Below are 26,545 nucleotides of genomic sequence, written 5' to 3'. Positions count from 1 at the left end.
TAGATTAAGATGCGGGAAACCTGGTGTACACTGTGCGAATGTCAAATCAAAGTTATGCCACATCCAAGAGAAAAACGGCAGAGCTCAACGCACTGTCCAGCAGGGTGAACATGGATTGTGACAGGAACTGAGAAAGACTCGACTCCTGTGGTTGAATATATAGCTACATGCAGATGCACTCAACATTAGCCCACTCATTACTTCTGTGACATTTGACCGAAAGTTTGCTTCTGTTCCAGAAGAGTGTTGTTGATGAGGATGAGGCTTCACCTGAAATTAATAAACTTTATTTATTCAGATAGATTAACATTAGAGAACTTTATGTTGATATGCAGCATAAAAACAAGAAATCGTTCAGTGACTCAAACAATCAAGTAATAAAAATGACCAAAACAGATGAAGAAATACACACAGCAGAATCACCACCTGACATAACAAGCATGTATTTGGAGACATGCAAACTCTGCATGGAAAGTCTCCTGCCAGAGGCGACAGTGCTAACCACTGCACTACCGTACCACCCACATAGTATATGTTAAATATATATATCAGTATTTGTATGCAGTGGTGTTTGGATATATCGCTGCTTTCACAGATTGGAAGCTAACAAATGCACTTTCTCAGCTGAATTTTTGGATGCTGATTATTATACATGAATTAGCCAGAACTGAGTCACATGTTTTCTGTGTACGTGTACAAAGGAGTCACACCTTGAAAGTCATGCATGTTGCAGCTGCATTGTTCTCTGTCAGCTGTGATTAACATTGACCTCTTGTGGAACAGCATGCTCCGTGTGTGTGTGTGTGTGTGTGTGTGTGTGTGTAGTCAGCTCTGTGTCTGAAAACATTAAGCTGTGATAAATATCCAGCTGTTAGGGTTATGTAAGCCACAAAAACTGAAGTTTTAAGCGCTAAATGATAAAAATAATAAAAATCTTGTGTGTTTGTACATCTGTTCCACACTCTACAAATGCTGTATACTTCTTTGGTTTGGCCTTTGTAACCAGATCATCACCAGATCAGTGCTGCTGTAGCTCAAAAGCTTCAAGGTTCAGTGTGTTCCTCATACTTTGGTTGTCATTATTTTTATTGCTCCTTTCCTGTTAGCTCGAAGCGGTTTGGCCATTTCACTCTGATCTCTGACACCAGGAAGACATTTTCACTAAGAGAATTGCTCGCTGACCAGCACGTGTGGTACTAACAGCTATTCCACGTTCAGAGACGATTAAATCGCCTTTCTTCCCCATACTGGTGCTTGGTTTGAACTTTCACAGGTCCTCTTGACCAGTCCTACTTGCCTAAATATATCAAGTTTCTGTTATTTGATTGGCTCGTTTTATATTTGTGTTAACGAGCAGTTTAACAGGTGCATCTAGTAAACTGAACAGTGAGCGTTTGTCATCTGAGAAGCAAGATGAAATGTCAGAGGTTGGAGGTCACATGCTACACCAGCATGTCCAGTCCTTTACGACAGGTGTGATGAATGTTAGACCTGCGTGGTCTGCATAACTTGTTTGTTTTGGTCCACAGACCTAACTCAGGTAAAAATCTTGTGAAGTCCACAATACTTCATGTCCTCTGTGTATTTTTTATTTTTTTTTGTAATATACAAATAAACAGTAGTGGCTTCCCCATTTACTAGCTAGTGATGTAAATGAACTGAGTACATCAGAGCCTGAGATTTGTTTACCTTGTTCTTTCTGATAGAGCTTTGGTGTTAACTGGCACTTTCCCTCAGGGGCCTCACCGACTCTGAGCGAAACAAAACAGATGTGAAGAACAGAGTGTAAAAACATATTAGTAACTTATCATTAAGCTGGTGCACAGCTGCAGTTCCATTTTTGGAAGGTGTTGAATTAAGCAACAAGCGCTCGCGTCAACAGCTATTAGGTCAAACACAAACAGACGCCCTGTCTGTTTCTATACAGATCATGGAGCAGATGTCAATACAGCAGCGTCTAGCGTGTTGGACAGCGACTCGGGGAGGGTATGTGTTGTTTCTGGGGAGGTCTGCGCTTGTGTGACCTTTGTGGGCGAGCATGTGCCGGGGAGCTGAAGCCAAAGACGCACTTGTTTGTATAGGAAATTTGCAGGAGATTTGCGCTGATGAATTAGTGGTGGCAGAGCAGTGGTGCAGAAGATGCTCTGGGGGTGGAGGAGTGAGGAAAAAAATTGAGAGAGCGGAGAAAAGTTGTTGCTCCATCGCATCGTGCTCGGCTCCCTGCATCTTAAAACACCCTGCTGGGGCAGAGTGGCGCTGGCTTGGCGATGATTCTGGCATGGGGTACGGGGGAGAGGGAAGGAAACAGAGAGACTCGATGTGACAAGGACAAAGCAAAGACGGGCCGCAGGCTTACTCCTTTCTTTATGTTTGTGGGGGTTTTAAAAAGGCAGAAGTCATGCTGTAGATGCAGCATTTCACATTTACTTAGTCCTGCTGCGACCAGTGAATGAGAAAGACTCGAGTCACGGGGGACTCAGAGTTGTGCATCACCGTGCCTTTTGACAGCGTTTGCAGGGCAATAACCTCTGAAATGGTGGCTCAGCAGCTAGAGGGCCCCTGTTGCACATACGCATTTAAATGCAAACCTCCAACTGGTGACATAATCCATAAACTGCATGGGTAACCTTGACCCATTCTCCAAAATAGACCTAATCCGTATTCTAATCCTGGTACCGTATGAGAAACAAGTAGTAGATGGATGAAATAACAAAATAACAAATACATTATCAACTGAAGTCTGATATTTATTTCAGTTTTGTTGTCGTGTTAGAAGACAAAGCAATGACCCAGATCCACTTGTGCTGCTGACTGTTTCATGATTCCTTCCACCTTGAGGGGAGGGTAATTATATTGTCCTCATCTCTATATCTCTTGACCCTGCTGTAGAATGTGCTGTATGTTTTCACTTTATTTACCTTTAAACGGTTTTATGACCACTGAACACAGTTTCACTGCTAATGAAGATTAACAAAGGTTGTGTAGTTCCAGACCGAGAGATAAGTTAAGGTTGTTCTGTCAACTGTGAATATTGAGCTGATGTTTGTTCATCTTTAATCACAGTTACTTGTACCTTTTCTCCTTATCCAGTTACTCTAAAATAGCCTCTTTTCTTTTAATTAAAGACTTTGTGTGACATTTACATTGTTTTTTTTAATGTCACATTAAAAATGGATAAAAACACACAGTAGTTATGGATACTCGGTTAATGGATTGGTGTTAGTGAGGGTAGTCGAGTAGATAATGAATCCCTACAGCTGAATTTTGTGAGGCACTAGGGATGATAAATCCTAGTTTTTAGGTGTTTCTGATGGAATTTAATAAGTGAGAACAGTTCTGAGTTTTCCTTGGGTACATTCATCTGTGCTCCATTTCATTTTACTACCAAAGTGGTTGCGCATCTGTGCTCGTCGATATGTTCAGATGCATTTTTGTCGACAATACTTTGTTTTTGAAGAGTCTCATAAATGGATAGATGTCGCAGCGATGTTTGTTCGCAGTAAAGGTAAATTTCTCTCATTTTCACTCTGGCTTGAGATTTCAGTTAAGCGATGTGGAAAGCCGTTAGCGGACAAAGGAGAGGGAGTGGTTGCTTCAGCGAGACCTTTTTCTTTCTGCCATTCCATCAAATACTGTCATTTTGAGCAATTGTGCCTTTTTAAAATAGCAACGTTTTCATGTGAATGATTTGTCTGTCTTCTCAAGAGGCCTGTCCACCGTGGCGACAGTGGTCTTTGATGGAATGACATCTTCAGTTTAAAGTTCACCCATCAATTGCAAACCTTTTACCTTTTACCAACAGGAGAGACAGCAAGGTCGCTGGAGGATAGTGGGAGCAATTGTGGGAGCAATTTCATCATTTCTCAGGAGGAATAGATTAAAGGGTGTTTAACTGGTTATACCTGTCAGTATTATCTGCTCTCAAACTTCTTGAGCACCAGATGTAGTTTACAGCCTTGACGCTGCTGAATTCAAATAGTGGCTCTGTATAGGAGGTAGATTTATAGCTTTTTCCCATCTAATCTTCCTGTATCTGCATATATGTTTATTTTTCTCACTAGATAAAGAATTTACTCAGAGTGAGCACACTGTCTGCTCTTAACTGGATAAGCTGTGTTGCAAAATTTGCTTTCTCGCAGCATATTAACTTTATGTTGAGTTTCACCAGTTTGCACTGCTAATTAATACCGAAGCAGCTGGGCAGTTCTTCAATGATACCTATAAATGAAGGAAGTATTTCATGGACGCCTTGCTGCATGAAGCTAACAGATGTCCCGTTTGAGCTGTGCTGGGAATGTCAAGTGTAGCTGCCTGCGTGACGCTAGTTGGCTGCTGTAGCGGTAAGGCAGGCTGTTCACTAAGTGATGCCTGATGGGAGAATTAAGCTTCTTCTCTTACTTGTCCTACCCTAGCACAATACTGTAAGTTACTGTTGGTCACTCAGATTTAGTCATGTGCTCTAGTAATTTTATTTTTTTAACAATCAAACATAAACATATATTTTTTGGTTTAAATTCTTGATTATAGCAAATATAAAGTCCTGATGATTGAGATGTAGTCTGTACTGTGTCTGAAACCAAGTTGGTGGCAGTTATGACTCTAATAGTCTAAGTTAACAAACTTGTTAGACATTGTAAGAACAGTGCAGTCTTAAACCAGAATTAGAGGTATTTTAGTTTAGAAAGACTCAGGACAGCTGTTTGTCTTTTGTTATTTTTTAAGCTAAGCTAGTCAGTGTTTCCATAGTCTAGTGGTTTATGCATTTGTGAAAAGAGCCCCGGTTTCATCCCACTGGGAGACAAAAATACCTTTGGAGTTGTGCCAGAAAGGGTATATGATGTAAAATCTCCCAGATCAAACATGTGGTGCTACATGCTGTGGTGACCCATACTGAAAAAGGGAGTAGCAGAAAGTAGCATTCTAGCTAAGCTAGCTTGGGGAACGCTTTTCTTTGTGTTTTCGTCCACATGTAAATGTAGTTTTAGATCATCGAGAACAAAGCTTTAGGAAAACACCTTCCCAGGTGAAGATTTTTTAAAAACAAAACTCTGTTTTAGCTTTTACATGTAGACAAGGAACAGAGATTTTGTCTCGCAATGTCAACGGTGTTTTGTTTTTGTTTTGTTTTTTTTAAATCTTGCCTTTATTTTCTTTTCTCTTTTTTTGACATAAGACTGTGCACCATGTTATTTTTTGGCTTTTGACTTGCCAACACTTCCAACGAGAATAAAAAACACTACTGTGGTGTAGACATATCTGCACCGAGAAGCAGTTTGAATTTGTAATAGCAAGGACACCAGTGTGTTTTGCTAGCTTGCTAGCACGCACACAAAAATTTAATTATTAAAAAATGAGCTGCAATATTTTTAACATTTTGTTTTGTTTTGTTTTTGCTTTGTGAAGTTAACGTTCTATCCTGATTAATTTCTAGGACATGTCTGAATAATTATTAGCCTACTTGTCCTTGTGTAACATTTACTACTATTAACTAACATTTGCTATTATTGCCACAGTAAGGCCAGAAGTCCTTGGCACCACTCTTGGGAAAAAACAGTTGCATAAAGCCCTTCGTTTTACTGCAGGTTGTAATGCAGTCATTAACAGTGTCTTTTCAGTGGTAAAGTCATTGTAGTATACCTCCATTGTGTTTAGGCTAGTTGCCATGTAGATTAGAGTGAAAAACCTATTTTTAGCACCACCTTCCATGGGCTTTGATTGACTTTGAAATTTTAAACCTGATTTGCTGTTCACACAAATGTGAGGTTTATTGCTAGATTGCCTGGAAGAGCTTTTTTATGTTTGGATGAGATGTGACCACAATTTATTGCTGCAAAGATAAGTGATAACATTTTTCACACCAAATGAACTGTTTATCTGTCCTTGTGTAACTCCACATCGTGATGGAGAAAACAAGAAGCGGATCCGTTGGATGTGTGTGCTTTACTACCAATTAAAGGAGATTTCTCATAAGACAGCAATTAAATGCAATCCTGGCAAATTAGAAAATTAGATGCAGAAGATTGATATAAATGTGAAGACTCTCATTAATGAAAGTTGTTTTACTTTGACTGGAAGGTATTTTTTGTACTTACATCTCACGTCAGAGCACCAGTTTATAGCTTCTGTGTAATAATGATTTGGTGTGAGAGTCTGATGTGATTGACAGCCGCACATAGACATCCTTGAGGCTCTGTCTTCATTTGCTATGTCCATCTCAACTGTCACTCTCCATTTAGGAGCTGTTCGTTCTCCGAGCAATACGGCACACACTCTTATCTTCTTGATTCGGCCTGATCTGACACTTCTTATCCTCCTTATATCTGCACTTATTGAAAGGTCAACCACTTGCCAAGCCACTGATGTTTTCCTAACTTGACGACCGGATTTGTCCTATCCAACAGTATTTTATGTCAAGTGTGCTGGTGGATTTGTGTGCACTTGTGAGTATGAGAGGCCCTTCCCATTTCCACTTATGTGAGTGTGCTCGGTGAATTTCAGCAGACCGCACAATGTGCCAAGCTCTGCCAATGGCGCCTGCTACAGAACGACATCAGGTTGACCAGCTTGAGCTGACCAGACTGCCAACTGAATAGAGGGCAGAAAGAGGGAGGATAATGACTGACAAGAAGAGCGTGGGAAAAGATGAGAAAAGGAAGAGTTGATTCAAGAAATAAAACTGTGGACTGGAAGGAGGAGATTTATCCTTCCAGGTATACACATTTGCAGTTCTTTACAAGTCAGGCTTGACCAGAGTGACCTCAAACCAAAGTACGCCTCCAGCTTCGGACTATCTAGGACGTGTAACCTGATCAGCTGGTGCCAGTGACACCAGTGCTAACAGATGACGGTGCCTCCAGTCAGCGCTTGCCATCAAACAATGAACAGATGTGCAAGTGAGAAAATACAATGAAGTCAATTTTTTTTGCAACTCATAGAATTTAGCACAGATACACAGAGGAGACGACTGTACTGAGATACAAAAACAAGAATAAAAAATATAACCTTTATGTAGCCTGTCACTCCTCCAGGAGCATGGTTTATTAGAACTGCACCGTGACGGACTGCCAATCTTTTCAATGTTACTGAACACAGAAGCCTGTGTTTTGTGTTGTGGTCACCAGTTTTAATTCAGAGAAATCATATTTCGTTCTATATGCTGTTGCTATGGAGATGAAGGCAATCACAGGTGTGAACTGTAGGGAATTCAGAACACGTTGTCTTTACAGTTGCTATCAAAATGTGGCAGCACAGCTGCTGACGCCTGTCAGACCTGACAGAATTTTAATTTGAACCAATTTTAAAGCTTGTGTTTTCAGTTTTCTCAACACTGTAATCTTTAGTTGCTCAGTTACTGGATGTTCAAATTCTGTGTCTGAAAATGTTAGCTTGTAACTATGAACAGGGACAATTTTAATGCGGATCCAATCAGCTCAGCAAAGACTCCAATTCAACCCAATGGATAGTTCTGGAAACTGTAGAAAGGAATAAACCTGTATAAACTGTATTTTCACAAGTTCCACAGCTTTTCCTGCTAAAGACGACCTCTGCCATGGCCATTTACGCCATAAGTAAATATAAGTAAATAAGTAATAAATATTTCAATGACAGAAAAGTTCCTGTTTTTTCTCGATGTACTTTAGAAATGTTGTTTGGGGTTGTTTTTGTTTTTTACAGCATGTCCATAAAAAAGGACATTTTCTGTAAATTAAAGGGAACTTTTTGTTTTATAATGATAGCACAGTGTGGGCAATGAGCAACACAGTTTTTTTTTCTGTCATTTTACGCATTTCTTTCTTTTCAGTTTAAGTAAAAAGAGCCACGCTGACAAATTTTGTTCATTTACTCTAGCAGGATTTCTATATCATGTAGAAACACCGAGATGTACTGTTAAAATTGCACTTCTTTATCTTACATTATATATGTCGGAGATTGAATGTGTAGTTAAACATCTTTACACTGACAGGAGGGGAAATTTCCACCATGTAAAATGAGTTTGACATCCCAGTTCTATAAGCCCACAGTGGAACAAGCTCATATTTGATCTTATGTATGTGCATCGTGTTTGTCTGACATGTGAAAGAGAAGGCCAGCTTTGGGGGTCGCAAGCAAATGTACTTCTAGCGCCATTCCAAAGCTTGGCAGGGAAGTAACTGGGGGAAAATCAAATATGTGGATCCACTCACCCACTGTGGTGACCCCTTGGGGGGGAAAAGGGAGCAGCCCAAAGTACCTATAATATTCTCTCCAACTAAAGGTCTTCTTAAAACCCTGCTCAATCAAACGCTTCACACAAGCATCTCAAATGCAATTAAGCAAGGATAAGCACTAGTATTTGCTCATATGAAAACCCAAGTCCAAATAATTTTGGGCCAGCATGTGACGGTAGTGCCACAGAAATGGGCATCTTCATGCTCACCATAGGAAAAGAAAGGCTTAGGCCTTTCAAGGCCACTTATACCAGTTACAACATGTAGTGCCCTTCATGCGTAGAGCTTGAATCTGTCCACAGTCAGACAGCAGGGCCACTCGGTGTTGTTTCAAGGACATGGTGTTAATGAGACGGCTGGAGTCTAGCATATGTTTTTTGTTCTAATTAGAGCAGGCAGCCAATCAAAGGGTTGCGCTTCAACAAATGAGCATGGTTTCACAGCAGCCTCTGCTCTGTGTCAGATGGGATGTTTGTATCACCGACAGCTTTGTTTATCTCTCTCTCAGACCCAAACAAAGGAGAAAAGAAAGAAGGAAAAAATATTTTGTCTTATTTTTTTAAACTTTTGAACTACTCCCCTCCCACTAGTCCACCTTATATCACCAAACCCTCTGCCCACTCCGCTCCTGAAGCTTTTCTGATAGCAACCAGACTAATTAGTAACAACAAATAAGAGCAGATTCGACACTAAAGAGAAAACTCTGAACTGATGAATAAAACCAAAAGCTCTCCAGGCTTTTGCTAGCATTAGAAAAATGACACATTGCAGTTTTTACTTTAAAGCTTTTTAATGCTCAGTTAGGTGTAGCTAGGTGAAGATGTCCTGACTCCATACATCAAACTTCTTGTGGACAATTAAAATCTAACAGTTGTGTTAAATCATTTAAATTAATATCAAGGGCAGAAGAGTGTCATGTTGTTGTACCAAGAGTGACAACTTTTTCATATACAATAAAGCAGGAAGGAAAACAAGCTCATGTGACGCCCTGAAAATAGCAGCTTGGTCCACACCCATGTGATCCGTTCAGCTACAAATGCCTGTAATCTAGAGCTTTCAGCAAAACTACAGCAGGGAAAAGCCAGGACTGTTTAACAACTTGAATCCCCTTTTGAAAGTCCAGCAGCCAGTCTGTTAAAATAAGAGGGGATGCTACACAGTGGTAAACATAGCTCTGTCCCACCTTTTTTTTTCTCCTGAAATTCAAAATGACCTCAATTTTTTCTTTGCAGATTCTTAGAATGTCAGGTGGAAACTTTATTGTAGGTTTGGTTGACTTTTTATGGAATGACTTTTCGATGATAACTTGATCTAACAAGGACCGAGTTTGAATTTATTTTGGATTTTCTTTAATCGACAGGATAAAAATGAAACAAAGAGGCTCAAAGTTACAATACAATATATGTAAAAATACATATTCTCCATTAGTTTTTGGTAAAATATCAGTTAGCAAGTAGCATCTTTATCACGTGCTTTTGAAAGCCATCAACAGCCTTCTGGTTTAATTCTGGTTGGATATTTGACAACTCTTTTTGGCAGAATTTGTGGAGTTCATTTAAATTGGGTTTCCTGGTACAGACCCAGCATAGCCCAAAATTCTACAATAGGGTTGAGGTCCATTCCAGGTCCAACACTATCAGTTCAAATAGCTGTACGTAATTGCAAGTTATGGATGTGTCACCCCTTTGCCTAAATGTTGCAGATGACCCAAACTGTCACCCTCAGATGACAGGAAATTAGTTTGGATGTTAAGGAATGAGGCAGGAACCACCCCCGCCTAAGCTTGCCATGAACTGGAAACTGTTGAAACACCAGCATCACTGTAGACAGTATGCCAATTTTACATCGCCTTACACCAGCGGTCCCCAACCTTTTTGCGCCACAGACCGGTTTAATGTCAGACAATGTTTTCACGGACTGGCCTTTAAGGTGTCGCAGATAAAGACAACAAAATAAAATGATACGACCAAGACAAAAACTGTGGTATTTTGTAAATATAATAATAAACGCGAATTCACTGTGTAATTGTGTAACTTTATTACCAGCGTCCTCCTGAAATGCACCAACAATATTGAGAGTAACATCCTCCTCTCTGCCCCTTTAATGCTCTCTGATCGCTATGGTAACGTGTAAATATTTCTTTCAAAATAAGACACATAACTACAGCACGGGAAAAGACCCAGGGAAACCGAGTTAACGATAAAAACCCTGAAAATGATAAATTTCACACCCGGACCTCAACTCTCGCGGCCCGGTACCAAACAACTCGGTCCGTGGCCCCGGGGTTGGGGACCTCCGCCTTACACCAACTTCAAGATTGACTTAAATTTACACTCAGTCTGAATGCATTTAAAAAGAGCTTATACAAAATTAGGTTTTTAGTTGGAAAGTCTCATCCAATTTGATCTTTCAACTCTCAAAATGAGGTGTATTTTCTAAAATCTTACACAGCACGAGTGCATCTCTCTTACATTGTCTCCATTCCTGTTCAGTGTATTGTGGTCACCAAACTCAGGAACCCAACACATAGCATGCCACAAAGTTGCCATGGTTTAAAGAATCCCGAATAATGCAACAATTATGAGAAAACTGTGCACAAATATAGGTGATGGGATCCACAATAAGCAAAAAGCAATTAGGTTTGAAAGATTAGGTTCAGGCTCCTCCTAACTTTACACCAAGAAAGTAAACTAGTGAATTCAGTTAATAACTAAACAATAAAACTAAAGACAACAGCCCGAGTCAACGGTCTGGTGGAGGAGATCTCTCCACTTGGCCCCCTCTCTGGCTATATATGCATGGAGGTGGGCCACCAAACAATCAGCACTAAGGAAGAGGACAGAGAGAGAAAACACAGGCTAATCCAAAGAAATCAAAAATCATAGGAGGAACAGTCTGCCTGTGCTACATCAAAACTATAGTAACAAACCAGCCAGTATAGTCATGTTTTCCATTATTTGTAGCAGTTACTTTTTTTCACAAATGCACTGTTGTTGCTCTGGGATATATTTGCACATTATTCTTTCAAACAAATTAGATGCTATGTGGGAAGCCAATAACGGTGATAATTAAAACGTTCCTTTTCATCTCCGCTGTCTGTCCTGCCCCTCCAGCTTCTTCCAGACGTAATGATCTAATATGATACTCCACACACTGCTGAAAAACTGCCAATAACTCACAACACGTCTCTGATTTCTGCACCGCCACAAGCCACAGTGGCATGACGTTGTATCCAGTACCGTCGCTGACCAATTGTGTTGCTGCCTGTCACCGGCGCTCAGCAAATGAGAGTGCAGGAGCGAGGCTGAGGCTAGCAACGAGGAGGAGGAGGCGGCGGAGGAGGTGAAGGAGGAGGACAGTGGAAGACTGCAGTGGCAGCAGTAACGGTCCCTGGGCCCCACAGATACTCACTGAGTCAAACACCGAAAGCTGTGTGATCGAGCGGCTGAGTCTGAAGGGTTGTGTTTGTCTCCAAGATCGGGACAAAGAGTGCACGTGTGCACGCTCTCTTTTTTTTACTGTATGTGTCCGTGTGTTTGCTGTCTGAGTGATACGGAGTTAGAAAAGAAAAGTATGAGAGAAAAACATGCCCCCGAGTCAGAGACAGACACATAATGAAGCAGCGATTTTTGCTTTTCCATCTTCCTCTTTTCTCTCCCTGCCTTGTGTCAGCTAAGATAATTCTTCTGTTAGTCAAGTGAAAGGCTGTGGCTGAGGGGTGTTTCTGTGGAATATTGATACATTTTAGAGAGTGAATAGCTGCATGCCTCCCAGCTGTGTGTTCACCAACCGAACTGTTGATTTATGGACTGTTTTTGATCAGAATGGAGCTGTTCAACATTGCTGGCAGATGCAGCTGCTAAGTGATGGAGAAATCATTAGACACATCTCCAGGGATGGTTGGCTAGTGAAGCATTATGTTTGCTAGTGTCTTCGTCCGGTATTATTTTAGAGTGTAATGCTGCGCAATCAGTTAAGGCTTGATTAAGGAGGACAAACTGGTGTCTGGAGGATTTTTTTTAACCCACAGCCATGGGGGCTGAATTTTAAACTGAAAACACAGGTGCAGGTAGACTTTCTGTACTCTACAGCCGGAGGCCTTTTCCTGAGGGGCTTGCTCGTCCTGTAGGTTTTCTCCGGGTACTCCAGCTTCCTCCCACACTTTAAAGACATGTTGGTTAGGTTAATTGGTGATTCTAAATTGGTTGTAGTGTGAGTGAGTGTCTGTGAGTTTTTGTCTGTCTGTAAGTTAGCTGTGTGAAAGACTGGCCACCTTGAATGAGATAAGGATAGATGGATGGATTAAGCAAAAGAAAAGTAAAAGTTCTGATTCTGCCGAAACATTTATATATAACTAGAATTTTTTTCGAGTTGAGCAAAGGCTACCAATGTTTAAGCTTTTTTATAAAGCAGTTTAAAATCGGGTATGATACCAGAAGTTTCACAGATGATACTAATATGAGTAGAGTTACATGATTCACAATACCCAATTTGGTAGCTCGGTTTAAAAAAAAAAATCCCATGCACTGTAAACTCTTTCCTAACAAACTGAGATATTTGTGGCAGGCTTTTCATTTAAAATGTGAACATTTTGTTGATAGGACACGGAATAAAAAGTAGCTTTACTTACATTCTGTTAGCTTAAGGATTTATATTATAGAAGAACTTTAACTTTTAGAACGTAGTTGATTTCACAGCAGGAATGGCAGCTGCCTTAAAAAAGTTGTAAAGTGTATTTCAAGATAACAGTGCAAAGTACTTCTATACCCGACTCTCACTGGCTTTATTATCAATGAGTCTGGGCAGAGCTATCACCATCTGTGTAGTTTTTCCTGTGCTTGTGGGCCTTATCTCTATCTTGGTTTTGTTCCTATAGCACATCTCATTTCCTTATTATAGCGAAACACTGGAGAAAGAAAGTCACACACCGAGGCACTTTCTTTTTCTTTCTTTAATCCACCTGCTGATGCTGATGTTGGCCTGTTTGCCTTTGCCAGTGACAAACCGCAAAACAAGACATAAGAAGGCCAAAAGAATGTCAGGGGTCTTAAAGAATTAAATAATGTGGGGGGGGCAAGGAATTGCTGAGCATCAGATGTGTCAGGAACAACGAATCATTTGTTGGAAAGCTCTTTAATGAGTTTGAATTGTAGCTTCACTTCTTGATTGCATTGTTCATGTCTGGCTGAAAAGTGGCATTTTATAGATGCTTCCCGGCTCCAGATGACAAATGCTCTGTAGCAAACACCGTCACAGCCGACCTGACACAGGATTTAATAATGTTGCTGACTTTTCTGTTGTTTAACTTTTTGCCTGCGTCACGGCTGGCCTTTAGCTTTTGTTCTCGCCGCTTAGTTACAGAGGGAGAGTTTAAAGCCTCATTGGTCAAAATCGTCACATGAACCTTTGACATGGAATTGGTGCTTTGGCATTTAGGAAGGGAAGATGAGCGTAATGTGGCGTAGAGCTCCATAGATCATTATGTGGAGGTGTCTAACCGCAGAGCAGAGGACGGCGGGGTCTGAGCCGTATTTCATTTTGCTTCGAGGCGTAAAAAAGAGGCTCATTAACATGCATGGCCACAGGTTGTTGTTGCTCTTTCTCTCTCTCTCTTTCTGTGTGTGTCGAAGCACAGCATCGATAGCAACTGACTCGTTCTTATTAGGCTTTAGCTAACCCTTCAGTTGTCAAGTCGTTTTTGTCATAACTGCTATCCATTTCAAATCAAACAATCTGATGTGAGTGCTGCATGGTATGAAGATGAGAGGATGTTGATAAAGAGATACTTAAGAAGTAGAAGATATTCCCTTGCCTGGCCGTATGTTAATGAAATTGTTCATGTGATCAAAATAACTAAGTGCCTTATTAGTTTTTAGGATTCATCAGATGTCACACCTACTTGTGGTTTGGCCTGAAATGTTTCAATTAAAACTGCAACAAGTCCTCCAACCTGAATGATTTCTTTTCCTTACCCTCTAAAAGCAAGACCCTTTTGTTGTTCCTCCATCGACCCCGAGCTCCTCCCTGCACAGACGTTGTGGCGAGAGCAACGTCACAATGAAACATAATATGGGAAGAACATGAAAGCAGTCCTGTACGAGCAGGGCCCTAAAACATCGTGTATAATATATAGTCATAAAAAAGCATTAAAACCTCCACTACGCTAGCGGCCTTTGTGCTATTTGTCGCATTGCGTGGGTTTATCAAAGCTTTTCACTAAAAACAGCCTAGTGCAACCTGGAAAATGCTGTTCACTTAGTTGTGAAGGAAGGCGCAGAGATAATCCAATCTCCTTACCTTGAGTGCCTTTTAACAGCTTATTAAGGACACACTATAGTTAACCATTTGCAGTATTAGTATTACTATCAGTTCTGCTATAAATAAAAAATATGAAACTTTTTTAACTCCTTTTTTGTTCATGACAGGGAACTGGAAGCAAAGCAAAGAGGAGCACTGGAAGGCACTGCAAACGCATCCCCCCTTTTTTAAGGTCTAATCCTTCTTAGTAGGGGAGCGATAAGCGTGTTTTGACTTAGCCCCAAATTTCCTGTTGTTTATGCATCCTTTTGCCAAGTCACGTGGATCCCTGTAGAGTTGGATAATCTTACTGATGCCAGTTTGGCAGAGCTGCAAATGTACCACTGCCTCCTGGTCCAGGTCAGATCACGAAAGTGAGGAAGAAAACAAAATGCCCGTGTGTCTGTTTTCTTTAATTTTTTACCCTCCCTCTGTTCATCATTGAGTGAGCATTTGCTCGCAGATAGGAATCAGTCCGAGCTGCTGGCTTTGTCGACATGTGTCTCTCATTCCTCTGTGGTGCTCTATAGTTCCTCACTGGTGTGAAAGGAAAAGCCTCTTATACTTGCTGCAAGCTCCCACTAGGGCTTCTTTATGGGTTTCACAGTTGTGGTGTTATCAGTTGTGAAAGTTCCAAACATGAAGCAGCCATGTGGTTGGGAAACAGTAGCTACTGGTGACGCAAGGGTGTCCATTACATCATTAACTGCTACGCCATCTGGCAGGCTGGCTGTTGACCTTGACTCTCGTTCTAACAGCTCACACTTTCAGCCTGATACAAAGCAAACCAGTCCACTACATCCACCACTCGTTAAATCTGGTGTTGTAAATTTGTTGTGTTGGGAGTGCTTTGAATCATCCACGACAGCCACACTCCAAATAGCTCAGAATGACTATGCATGTGTGAACAGTTTAGCTTGTGCAGTCCCCTCTTGTTTGATTCAGATTTTTTTCTCTCTTCTCTGCTATAGATTTGAACGTGCATATTTTAGATAAGTTACCATTACTTTTGACTTAAAATCTGCGGTTTAAGTTCAATTCTTAGGCTGTATGAGGGATTACAGCCATTTGCTCCTCCGTTAGTCGCAGTGGGAAACAGAAGCTGCTGAAGAGTGCAGCTGATGATGGTACACAGCATCTCAGTTCTCAGGCTACCACCCACCTGGGTCCTGAACCTGTAAGCTGAGCTAGGATGCTCATTAGAAAAGACTCTGTGGACATCAGATTAGCTCTCAGCACAACTTTATAATAAGGCTTTAGGGCCGAAATGAAAAGGACAAACGTGGCAAACTTTTTTTTTTTCATATGTGTATATATATATATGTGTGTGTGTGTGTGTGTGTGTGTGTATGTATATCATTGAGAAATTCATGTGTGAATGCAACGCAGGTGATCCTTGCCAGACATTGTTACCTGACTACATAGCCTGTGGCAGTGGGAAATGTCAACAGTCTGAATGCAGTAGAAAATGCTGACACTATAGTAAAACTACTGCAGCAAGAAAACAAATTAAACAAGCATTATTGGACACAAAGTAATAAAAAAGAAAGAAAGAAAAACTTAAAAGCATAGAGATTAAGGTGGAATGTTTCAGACATGTCGGGGTTGTTAAATCTGATGTCAGGTTGCAGGAATGGTTGCCAGTTTAATTGCGCTACCACTGTAAAGCATTGCCATAGAGAGAGAGACAGAGGTTTATATTGTATGGTTTGAGACTTGCAGTATGGAAACTGGTCTGGTCTATTCCAGGAATAACAAAAACTATATTAAAAAAAATCATAAAGAAGCTAGGCCTAAGTCACACAGGCCTAAGGACCAGTTAGCAACCATCTGGAAACCACTGCAGGAAAAATATTTACTCCGTGGAAGATTGTTAGTGATTGCTGGAGGTTGCAGCTGCGGTGAAATTGATTGCTCAAGTCCCATTCATACAGGCCGAGAGACTGATTAGCAAATACCAATCACTAGGGAAAAGTGTATTCCACAACCACTCAGTGAATGGTTTTAGGAGGTTGTTGACATTCGCTAGCTGGTCATAAAGAGTTGTAAACAGTGCTGCACTGAGGCCTTAAATAGGCCTTAAATAGAATATTATTTATAAATTTTTATAGTTATTATTATTATTATTTTAGTACATCATTATGCCTGTACGACTTCCATTTATCCTTCTTTCTTTTTAAAACCTGCATTACCTAAAAACATACCTTCGTCTTTGACAGTGCAGTCAGAGACTTGAGTGCTAAGCTAATAATGGCTTATGCTGAGTTGAAGTTCATGTTATGATTTTTTCCCCACATTTTTCAGTATTCATCCTAATTAAAGGGTTTAACTTAACAGCACATATTTAAAGGGCAGTTGATGGGTACTCTCTAGTTCCTTAGCTATTTGCCTTGACTTGGTTTTACAACACAGACTTGAAACTGCTTAGACTGAAAAACAGTCAAACATGTGCAGTATGGGAACAGTTAATGTAATTAGCCCTGGCAAAGTACATTTTAAACTCTTTAAAGGGGACCTGTTGTGCTCATTTCCAGTTCCATATTTTATCGTGTGGATTATTACACTAGGGTTGAATAAATGAAAGAACAAAATAATAATTCTTACTTATGCTGTACTCTGCCTTGATAAATCTCCTCGGTTCAGTCAATGTCCAAAAAACAAGCCTTTGAGGTCCCTTCATTTTCTGTGGCAGCTTCCTTTTGATTGCCTGCCTCTGGTAAAGAAAATATGAAAAAGAGGTCCCCTTTGAGACGTGCATATTTGTTTTGCCATGCTAGCTGGAGGTGACAGGTGATGGGTGTGCCTTTCCACATTAATATTTTGTCTTTACAAATGTTAATTTGTTTCTTTGTTGTGCTTTGTGTGTTTTACTGTCTCATTCTTCTTTTAAACTGACTGTTGATGATTTTTCTTTTAAAAAGACTTGAAAATGAAGAATAAGTTCATAAAAATATTGCCACTGAGTTGACTTTTGCCTCCATATTATAGAAAGAATGAAAATGTAAACACCCACAAAGGCACAAATACGTTATTTTTCACATGCGTTGTCCTTCTCTTTACCTCTTTGCTTCTGTTTCCATCTTGCTTTCTTAGACACATCGATTCTGTTCTTGAACTCTGACACACACGCGTTTTGATACCGTTTGGCCTTGTAGCTTAGTGAAACAGAGCTAGAAGAAGGGCTTCTGTTCTACTGATGAGACAGTAATTAGTACTAACTCCTAAGGGAAAGCAGATAGACTTCACATAGCTTGACACTCTTTCACTCTCTTTCTCCGTCTGTCTGTCTGTCTGTCTGTGTCTTTTCTCTCTCTGGTCCTGCCATTAACAGCAGCAGCATGTCTGCGTCCTCAAAACAAGTACAATCTAGCACATTCAGCTAACTTTGTGTCAGCCTTTGTCAGCTCTGTCAAAACCTCCACTGCATGCATTAATGGAAAGACGAGACAGAATGTGATGGAGAATATATGTACATGCAAATATAAAAGGTACAGAGATGGGGTCAATTTTTAGTTGGTATATTTGTAGAAATATACCAACTGTGTGTTTTCACTGAATTGACTGAAGGAAAACATCTATATAATTTTTGCAGCTCAACCTGCTCCGTTTGGCACCTTCTCTTGACTTGACTGCTTCAGTTTGTTTGATTTTAAAAAGAGCACACAGTGAAGGACATTTCCATAGAGATTGTGCATTTTCATTAGCGATTTAGACGCTATGGTCATGTGTGTTGCTTTGGTCTATGTGGGGATGGGCACTTGGGTGAAATGGCCAGAAAGATTCTGTTCGCTTCAGCAGTTTTGCTGGAATGATTGAACGTGTGAAGTGTGTGCGAGGGAGCGCAGCACTGGGAATCTTGTATTGCTGTTTCAGGACTTTTTCAGTGTATAGGAGAAAGTGTTTTAGGAGCCATTTTTTTGATTGACAACGTTTTTGCTGGAACACCCAAGAATTTAATTTTTATTATTTGTATTTTTTTTACTACCACTTTAGATGCTTTTGTATGAGTGTGTCAGTGTGTTAGTGTGATTTATTCTGTATGTTTACACATGTGGCTTTGCGACCATATGTAAGTGGATAAACCTGCTGCTGAGTGTTGTGGGATTACCTGTTCAGATTAGCCCAGTTAACTCATTTATAAATGTAAAACCCAAACCTGGGATCTCATCAGCCTTTTAATAGGCTTTGACTTGTTTTTTGTTGTAGGCAGATTATATTTGACCTACCTCAGCCAGTGCATGCCTTTTGATGCCCTTTACATAAGCATTCAAATTTTGTAAGCTTTTTACTGGAAAAGAGAGTTTTACATGTTGCACTGTAGCTTCTGTTTAATTGTTTAGCCATTTGAATTCCGTGTGGTAATGGAGGAAAAACTACTTTACAAAATGCAAATGCGGTACATGACTAAGATTAGCTATGTAGCTTGACAACAAGGTCTGCTTGTTGCATCTTTAGGTATTAGCCAAGATGGTGGTGTAGTCATGTTAACACCAAGGGCTACTCTTTATTTTTTGCATTCTCTTTTGTTATGCTCATTTCCCCATTTAGGCCTTTTTTTTTTTTTTTAGAATTACAAACAATTTTAATCAATACAAAGTTAGCACTCCCAGCTAACTTCCTGCTAGCTTACTTGGCAAATTTTGGCAAGTCTGCTAGCAAACTTGCCAATTTGGTTGCTTACAATGAGCACTAGAAGTTCATGCAGTTTATTAAAAATGTTGTTTATACCCTAAGTTCCCATCTCATGGCTTGGCTAATGAGATTGAGAAAATGTTTTAATTTCAACAGAGGAGATTAGATATTAGCAGAGGGGCAACATGGCTAACAAAGGGAATAAAAAAACCCTTCTATTTTGGTCTCTCCAGATATCCGTGGAGTACTACCAGTCAATCTGACTAGTAGTTTCTGGTACAGCCTGACATATATATCTCCAAGTGGATGGAGAACATTGGTACAGTCTGAGGAGGTCAAAAGGGCAGATGGCTGCTGCTCCTACAGCCTGGTTTTAAAAAGGAGTTTTTCCTCCCCACTGTCACCAAGTGCTTGCTCATAGGGAGTCATCTAATTGTTAGAGTTTTCTCTTTATTCTTGTAGGGTCTTTAGCTTACAACTGTTACTGTTGATGTGATTTGGGGCTATGCAAATTAAATTAAATTGAATTGATGTGACAGACAACAGTGTAAATATGGAGGTATCGAGTATAAAAAATAACCAGTCACATACATCCATTTATTCATGTAGGTGCCAGTGAGGATGGATACAGTAAGTGGTTCATCAAAAAGAACAACTTCAGGGTGATGATGAAGATTTGTGCCCAAGCAGGCCCAGTTAGTCAAAGCTATAAGTAAACTGGGATTACAGGCAGTGGTTTCTTACAGATTTGTTTTGCCCAGTTAAACAGATTCACTAAATTGATTTGGTGTTTAATTCTGCTGAATCATGAGGCATCCCAACCACAAGTCAAAAGTGAAAGCACATCTGAGTTTGTGAACCGTGGCTTCCAAGACACGTGTGCTAGAGCTTTAAGCCCTCGTTACAGGGCTTTTAAGAACTAGTTAAATATAAGATGTCATGTATGCCACCAGACTAAGCAGCTCTCTAAAAATTAATTATGAAATCTAAAGTTGATGATGGGCCAGTGAAATGGAGCTACATTAGAGCTGTTTAATGTTAAATCTTTGCAGCAGGATTCTGGGCCACTTGTGAATGGTCCAGGGGTGTTTTGGTTAAACAGATGCAAAAGGATTTAGTATATTCTAGATGAAATAAAGCATTTCCACCTCCGTAAATTCTTATACCCTCTACTTGATTTTTTCCTTTTGTAGCTTGTTACTCGCTGTTTCCTGAGCTCTGGACTCCCGCTGTTCTTCTCCAATATCCCACCATTTAATCCCTTTTTACAGTAGAGACAGCTCTACACTGGGCAAGCAGAGCAATGCTAATAAATTCACCCTTAACAAGATTGCAATTAGCCTATTGATTCTTTCAACCAACTTCCTTGCCGCTGCAAAATTGCCTTGCACAATTACATTTCTGTGACACAGCGCAGTGACAGCTAACCGCCTCAGATTTAAATGTGCTTTGATCCCCTCGCCCTTGGAACGATGAAGGTCACTCATCTTTTCTCTGTCCACTCTCTGCCTTTTCATCCATACACCATGTGAATATAGCAATAACACGTTCCTCTCCTTGTTTGCCCTTCTGCAGACTGAAGAAGAAGTCTCAGTCGGTGGATATTGCCAGTCAAGGTTTCTCCCCGACACTGGTGCCCGCCTCGCCCCTCAACAAGGCTGCGCCATCTGTTGCCAAGACAACCACCGTCCTCGCGGTGCAGGAAAACAACACCACCAACTCCCAGCGCCGCAGCCCCCGATGTGGCGAGCTGAAGAGAGGCTACACCATAGGTAAATGACACAGGGGCTGGGACTGTGATCCTGTCTCTCTGTGTGCCAGTGGAGAACATTTCGCCTGAATTTGATGTCCAGTTATTACTTGAGTCAGCATTAAAATGCACCGTCTGAGCTGCTGACATGCATTTCTCACTCAGTTTAGCTTCCCCTTGTCACCTCTTCAGATGCTCTCCCCATTACACAACTCCTGATTCATTTCCTTCACATAATTTTTAATCATGTGGCTCTGATGAGAGTTGTTCCTGTGATGAATTCTATTTCTGGTGGTGGTGGCGCTGGTGGTGGTGGTGGCTCTGCCTGCTGTGGCTCTCTTTCTGTGTCAGCCAGTGGGTTGGTACTAGTGCCCTTTAGGGAGCTGACTTTTTGGAGATAATGAAATGAGTGTGAGGTAAACTAATTTCCAAACTGATGAATGCGGTGCATCCTCTGTTCACTTCATTGATGAGATTTACTTCACAAGCTGCTTGGGTTGAGGTTAGAAGGTGGAAGTGTGATCTGCGAGGTATTTCTTGCTGTAGGCCTGTTCTACTTTTATTTCACAGTCCCTTTCACGCTTCCTTATTCTGGCTTTATTTGATTCTTTTCAAATGTGTGCTTTAAAGCAAGTCATACCGAATCCAAATACATTGTTATTGTTGCTTTTGGACTCAATGTTTAATGTAGCAAGCTGATGAAGTTATCCGTAGCTGTGGAATCAGATTTGAAGGAGCAGGAAAAAAAGAGATGTAAAGCTCCAAATATGTCAGAAGGAATTTCAGAGAAAAGTGTATAAATATATGAACAGGACATTTTAGTTCAATTTAATAATACCGCAATTAAAATGACACAATCCTTGGGTATGTAAATTTCAGTGATATGATGCTATTAAAATACATTAATAAGAAAACAGGAAGTAGCAATAAGATGGCTACTGCTACCTTTAACAGCAAGTAGCCTTCTGGACAACAACTATTATACAATACAACAGAGAATTTCTCCAGAATATCACTTTTTATATAATGGACTGTATGGTGTGGTCAGTATTATTAGCCCCCTGAAAAACTGAGCGTTTTATTGAGCCAGAGCACAAACCACTGATGTGCAAAGATAACTTACTGTAAAATAGGATTATCTTCCAATTAGCATACAGTATAAAAACTTCAGCAAAGGTTCGAGCTGTCACTCTAGAAATCATCAAGGCAAAAACTAAAGAAATCAGTTTAGATTTGAGAAAACAAATTGTTGATACTCACAAAGCAGGAGATGGATATACAGAGTTATCACAGTGCTTCTAAGTGTGAAAAACTGGAGTGAGATATATCATCAAGAGAGCCACATAGTCCAGAACAAGCCTGGCAGAGATAGGACGCCAAAGACTTCAAAGACTCTGTAAGGAAAACTGATGAGAGATGTGTCTAAACAACTGCCAACACAAGAATGAATGACTTAGCCAAGTCGGGAATTGTAGTCGGGAATTAAGAAGACAATAAAATGCTTCACAGGAAGGGTCTCTGAGGTAGGAGACCAGGAAAACCTCAATTTCTGTAGAAGAGACACCTACAAGCCAGAGTGAAGTACGCTAAGGACAACCTGGAGAAAGATTATGCTTACTGGAATGCGTCCTCTGGACAGATGACATGAAACTAGATCTCTTTGGTCATAGAAACCAAGCAGTCAGCACCAAAATTGGGTCGTTGCTGTGAGCGACTTATGTTGTGTGCTTGACAACAACCAACAAAACATATGTCGCTCCTGGACAGGAGCTACCTCTAGAAGACCAAAGTGAACATTACTGGCTGGCCTGCACAAAGCCCTGACTTGAATCCAAATGAAAATCTGTGGGGTGAATTGAAGACCAAGGTTCATGCCAGTAGACGCTTTAGAAATTCTCAAAAGTAGAACGTGCTGGGATTGCTCAGGAGGCAAGCGTGAGACTACATCAAATGACTTCAGGCTGTTAACCAGAAAAAAGGATACACAGCTGAGGCTAATAATTCTGTTCTCATCTGTAGGAGTAGGGAGTAGTGAAGGAGTGAATGATTTGGGATAAGGTAAAAGGTCACTGTGACCTCACACAGTTTTGCACATTCATTAGCTGGTTGTAACAAACTTTCACAGAAACATTTATGCAGCTACAACATTTTATAGCCAAAACAGCAAAGATCAAATCTAGACAAACATGGATGTAAATTGCACCAAGCAAAGGCATACAACTGTACAATGGCAATTCTAGTCTGATGCCCTTGCAGCTCTATTATTAGAGTTCTTGGTACATTTGAATTTCACTTCATGGCTGAGCATACAGTCTGATTAATCATGTAAATCAGTGCAGCAGCGGTAGCTGTTCTGCAGGGAGAGGACAGCTTTAGAGTTGAGTTGCTGCAGGACCGTGCCACTTTAGGGTCGCAGTGCCCCACTGAGCAGGCACAATTTGGCTCAAGGTGTGCCGCTCTACTGGTGCCACACCAGTGAACTTTCTATAGTGATCACACATCGACGCCGCTGCTTTAAGCAGGGCATTGAGCGAAGAACGGACTGATCCATCAGCTCAGTCGGCAATAATCAATAGAGGAAATTGTGGGATAAAAGCTTGGCCACACAGGTGGACTGGCTGTTGACAGTTCGGCCCGCTCTTGTCATCCATTACCAATTCAATGGCAGCTGCTGGCTCTTTGTAAAAGCACAGGGTCGGAAGTCACAGTCATTCAACCATAAAATGAAATGCGACCGTGACTTATTGTGCTTTTACGGCTTTTAACTACAAAGTAACAAATTGTACAAGGTTCCAAAGCATGAGTCATAGCAGTTAATCATTTGCTCTGGCTAGCGTTGTCCTAGATAAACCACAATTAGATCAAGGCCCGACTTTTCACATGACTACAGAAATACTGCATCTGCCAGTCATTTACACGGCTGGATCACATAATGAGACATTGATGAGCGACTGTCCCATCTCTCTATTTCTTATCGCGATTGGATGTGGAGCCCTGGGGCATTTTTAAACCCAGGCCAGGCTGCTCCTGCAGGGATGATCATGCTAATTTATTCTAATGTGATAGCAATAATGTGGCAGGCCACTCGCTGCGCTTGTCTGCCAAGCTTCAGACAGACCTGTCATTAGAGGCACATAGCAGATTCACAACAGACGTTTTAATAACCCAGCCAATGAGCCTCCTACCAAGGCGACGCCACCTCCGAGGGTAAGTGTTGATGGTGTTCTTCAATTAAAAGTTCTACAGTCACTGCTGCATCCTGTAACGAGAAGAGAGTGAGCAGCATCCAGACATGACGTTGATGAGGATCAGCCATTGCTCAGACTGCTCATTTCATTACATGATTTGCTCAAGAAGAATTGATGGATAACTGTATAACTCTACATACATCCTGAAGGAGAAAAAAGGGTGTAACCAGAACAAGAAGAGAATAAAGAAGTAAAGACAAGGAAATAAGAAGAGAAAAGGGAAAATGAGAGGGGAATACACAGAGAAAAGAGAGGCTGTGGAAGAGAGAAGTGGCAAAAGTAGGAAAGGAGTGTGAGGAGAAAAGAAGAGAAGTGAGGAAAAAGAAAGGAATGGGAAGCGGAAAACGGGTAGAGGCAAATGGGAGTAAAGGAAAGGAAAACACTGAAAGGGAGAAAGAAGTTAAAGGAGAGAAACTATGGGTAAACAATAGAAAAGAAAAATGAAAAGAAAGGAAATGAACAGGTTTTACAGGAGAATAAATAGGGAAGGAGAGAAGAGTGATGGAAGAGAAGACTAAGGAAATTTGACACGAACAAAGAATGAATGGGGAAATGAAAAATGAAAGGAAAGAGAGAAGGTAGGAGAAAACAAAGAAACGGCTAATGAAGGAAGGGGGAAGTGGAAGGGAGGAAAATATAAGATGTGAAAGGGGTAAGCTAAGCAAAGAGACGACTGAGGAGGAAATTTAAAGAAGGGAAAAGGGGGGGAAAGAAGGCAAAGGAAACAAGATAAAAGGAAGTGAAAGGAGGAGAAATGATTGCCGCTATAACGAAGGAAAGTAAAACTAAAGAGAGGGAACAAGTGGAAAGATTGGCAATAGAGAGGAAATGAAAGGAGAAAAAAAGCAGAGGCAAAGGAAAGATTCTTGAGGGAACGACACTTGACACCAGCTCTCCCCAGAGTCCCGGCTTCTCCGTCTGACAGCCTCCTAGTCCTACTGTCACGTCTGACCTTTACATCATTATAGCCAGCCTCAAGCCTGCACTCCAGAGCCTGGCGAGAGAATGCCAAACAGGAGATGAACCTTGTGTCCCCGCGACTGTATACTCATTAAGGATGACTTACCGTGTTCCTGCCTACAACAAGCGCATGCGAAAACTGCTTCATCACACTGTGCTCTCATTGCCGTACAAGTGCTCTTCAATCTCTTTATTCTCCGGGGCTGACTCATGCGCTCCGTGCCTATATGGAAGCAGACATGGGTCTGACTCTGCCTATGTTTGTGTACCGTCTCAAGTTAAATATGGAGACAGATTATGGCTATAAGGCATCTTTGTATGGACGCAAAGGCAGAGCCCTGCACAGCATGTCACCGCACCTAATGGCTTCTAAGAGGAGAGCTGGATCCCCCCATTCCTGTTATTTCTGCTCTTTCTACCATTTTATTCCCCAGTGTCTCCTCTGCTTTCCCGCCTTTTCCAACCACCCCCCATGTCTCACTCTCTCTGTCTTCACAGTCTCTACCTTGTTATGCTCTAATGTATTTTCTGTGTTTCTGACCGGGGGGTACCGGCAGAAGGGTAATCTGTCTCAAAGACAGACGGACAGCTCCACAACAGATTGCTACAAACTGTGGCACCGACCGCCGCTGAAGTGCTGGAGAGGGGCATTTTATCACGTTACGATCTAGTCTGGCTTAATTTCTCAACTGAGACAGCTAAACTTATGCTCATGCACATATAAGCACATATGAGCAGACCATTGCCTACAATGGTTAAAACCGGACCTGTTCATAGAGGGTATGCAACTTTGTTAAAAGCAAAAATTATCATCAGTGTTTTCTAAATTTACAATTGAATCTTTACATTTGTTTTTGGTTTAAGTATGCTAAGTTATAAACTAGTTTTCTATTGATTATTGATGGGGAACAATCAGACTATCACAGCAGTCAGTCAGAGCCTGTTTCTGAATTCCCATCAGGATCCATCATGAATAATTTCCTTTTAAACAAGGTAAACTGTGTGAAACTATTCGAATGCTGCTGTGCACACCTCGGTGAGCACTAGCGGCTTGCAGGCAGAAGCAGAGGCCCGACTTTGCCAGCATAGCATTGTATCGAGGGGAGCTGACAGAGGAAATGCTAATAAACAAGGCGGGTGTGTACGTGGCGGCGTAACCTAACACCCCGAGAGCGGCGGACCCTGCCACCGCCACCTTCTGACTGATTATTCACCTGTTAGTTATTCATTGGATTCTCACTGGAGGGTCGAAGAGGAGGAGGAGTTGGTGTAGCGGTCAGAATATCATTAGCAGCTATTCACAAGATCGAAGGAAGTGTCGGGTTGAGCGTTGGAGCTGGTGTCCTGTTGCTCCTTTACTACTTGTGCTTGATTTTGTGTGTAAAGCCATCGCTACAGCAGTTGTCCTTGAAAATAGTACAGTTTTCCCCCAGTCCCCAGCAGCAGCAGCA

At 41.1% G+C, this 26,545-nt stretch overlaps 1 protein-coding gene across 8 annotated transcripts in view; it reads left to right on the top strand.

Annotated features, from left to right (window-relative positions):
• The window catches only part of oxr1a (oxidation resistance 1a), a 186,068-nt gene that overhangs the window by 72,098 nt on the left and 87,425 nt on the right, over window positions 1–26,545 (top strand). For all 8 annotated transcript variants that reach the window (XM_086310496.1, XM_086310497.1, XM_086310503.1 and 5 more), the window contains one exon: window positions 20,712–20,908. In XM_086310496.1, the coding sequence (XP_086166622.1) occupies window positions 20,712–20,908 (197 nt within the window). The remainder of the gene's footprint in view (window positions 1–20,711; window positions 20,909–26,545) is intronic.

Source organism: Aulonocara sp. 'chitande type north' Nkhata Bay, linkage group LG11 (genome assembly GCF_057382095.1).
Source record: "Aulonocara sp. 'chitande type north' Nkhata Bay isolate Kocher_YH1m ecotype deep benthic linkage group LG11, A_spYH_male_GT1.1, whole genome shotgun sequence".
Classification (NCBI taxonomy): domain Eukaryota; kingdom Metazoa; phylum Chordata; class Actinopteri; order Cichliformes; family Cichlidae; genus Aulonocara; species Aulonocara sp. 'chitande type north' Nkhata Bay.
Note: the sequence above shows the minus strand (reverse complement) of the source record. Positions and strands in the feature narration are given on the sequence as shown.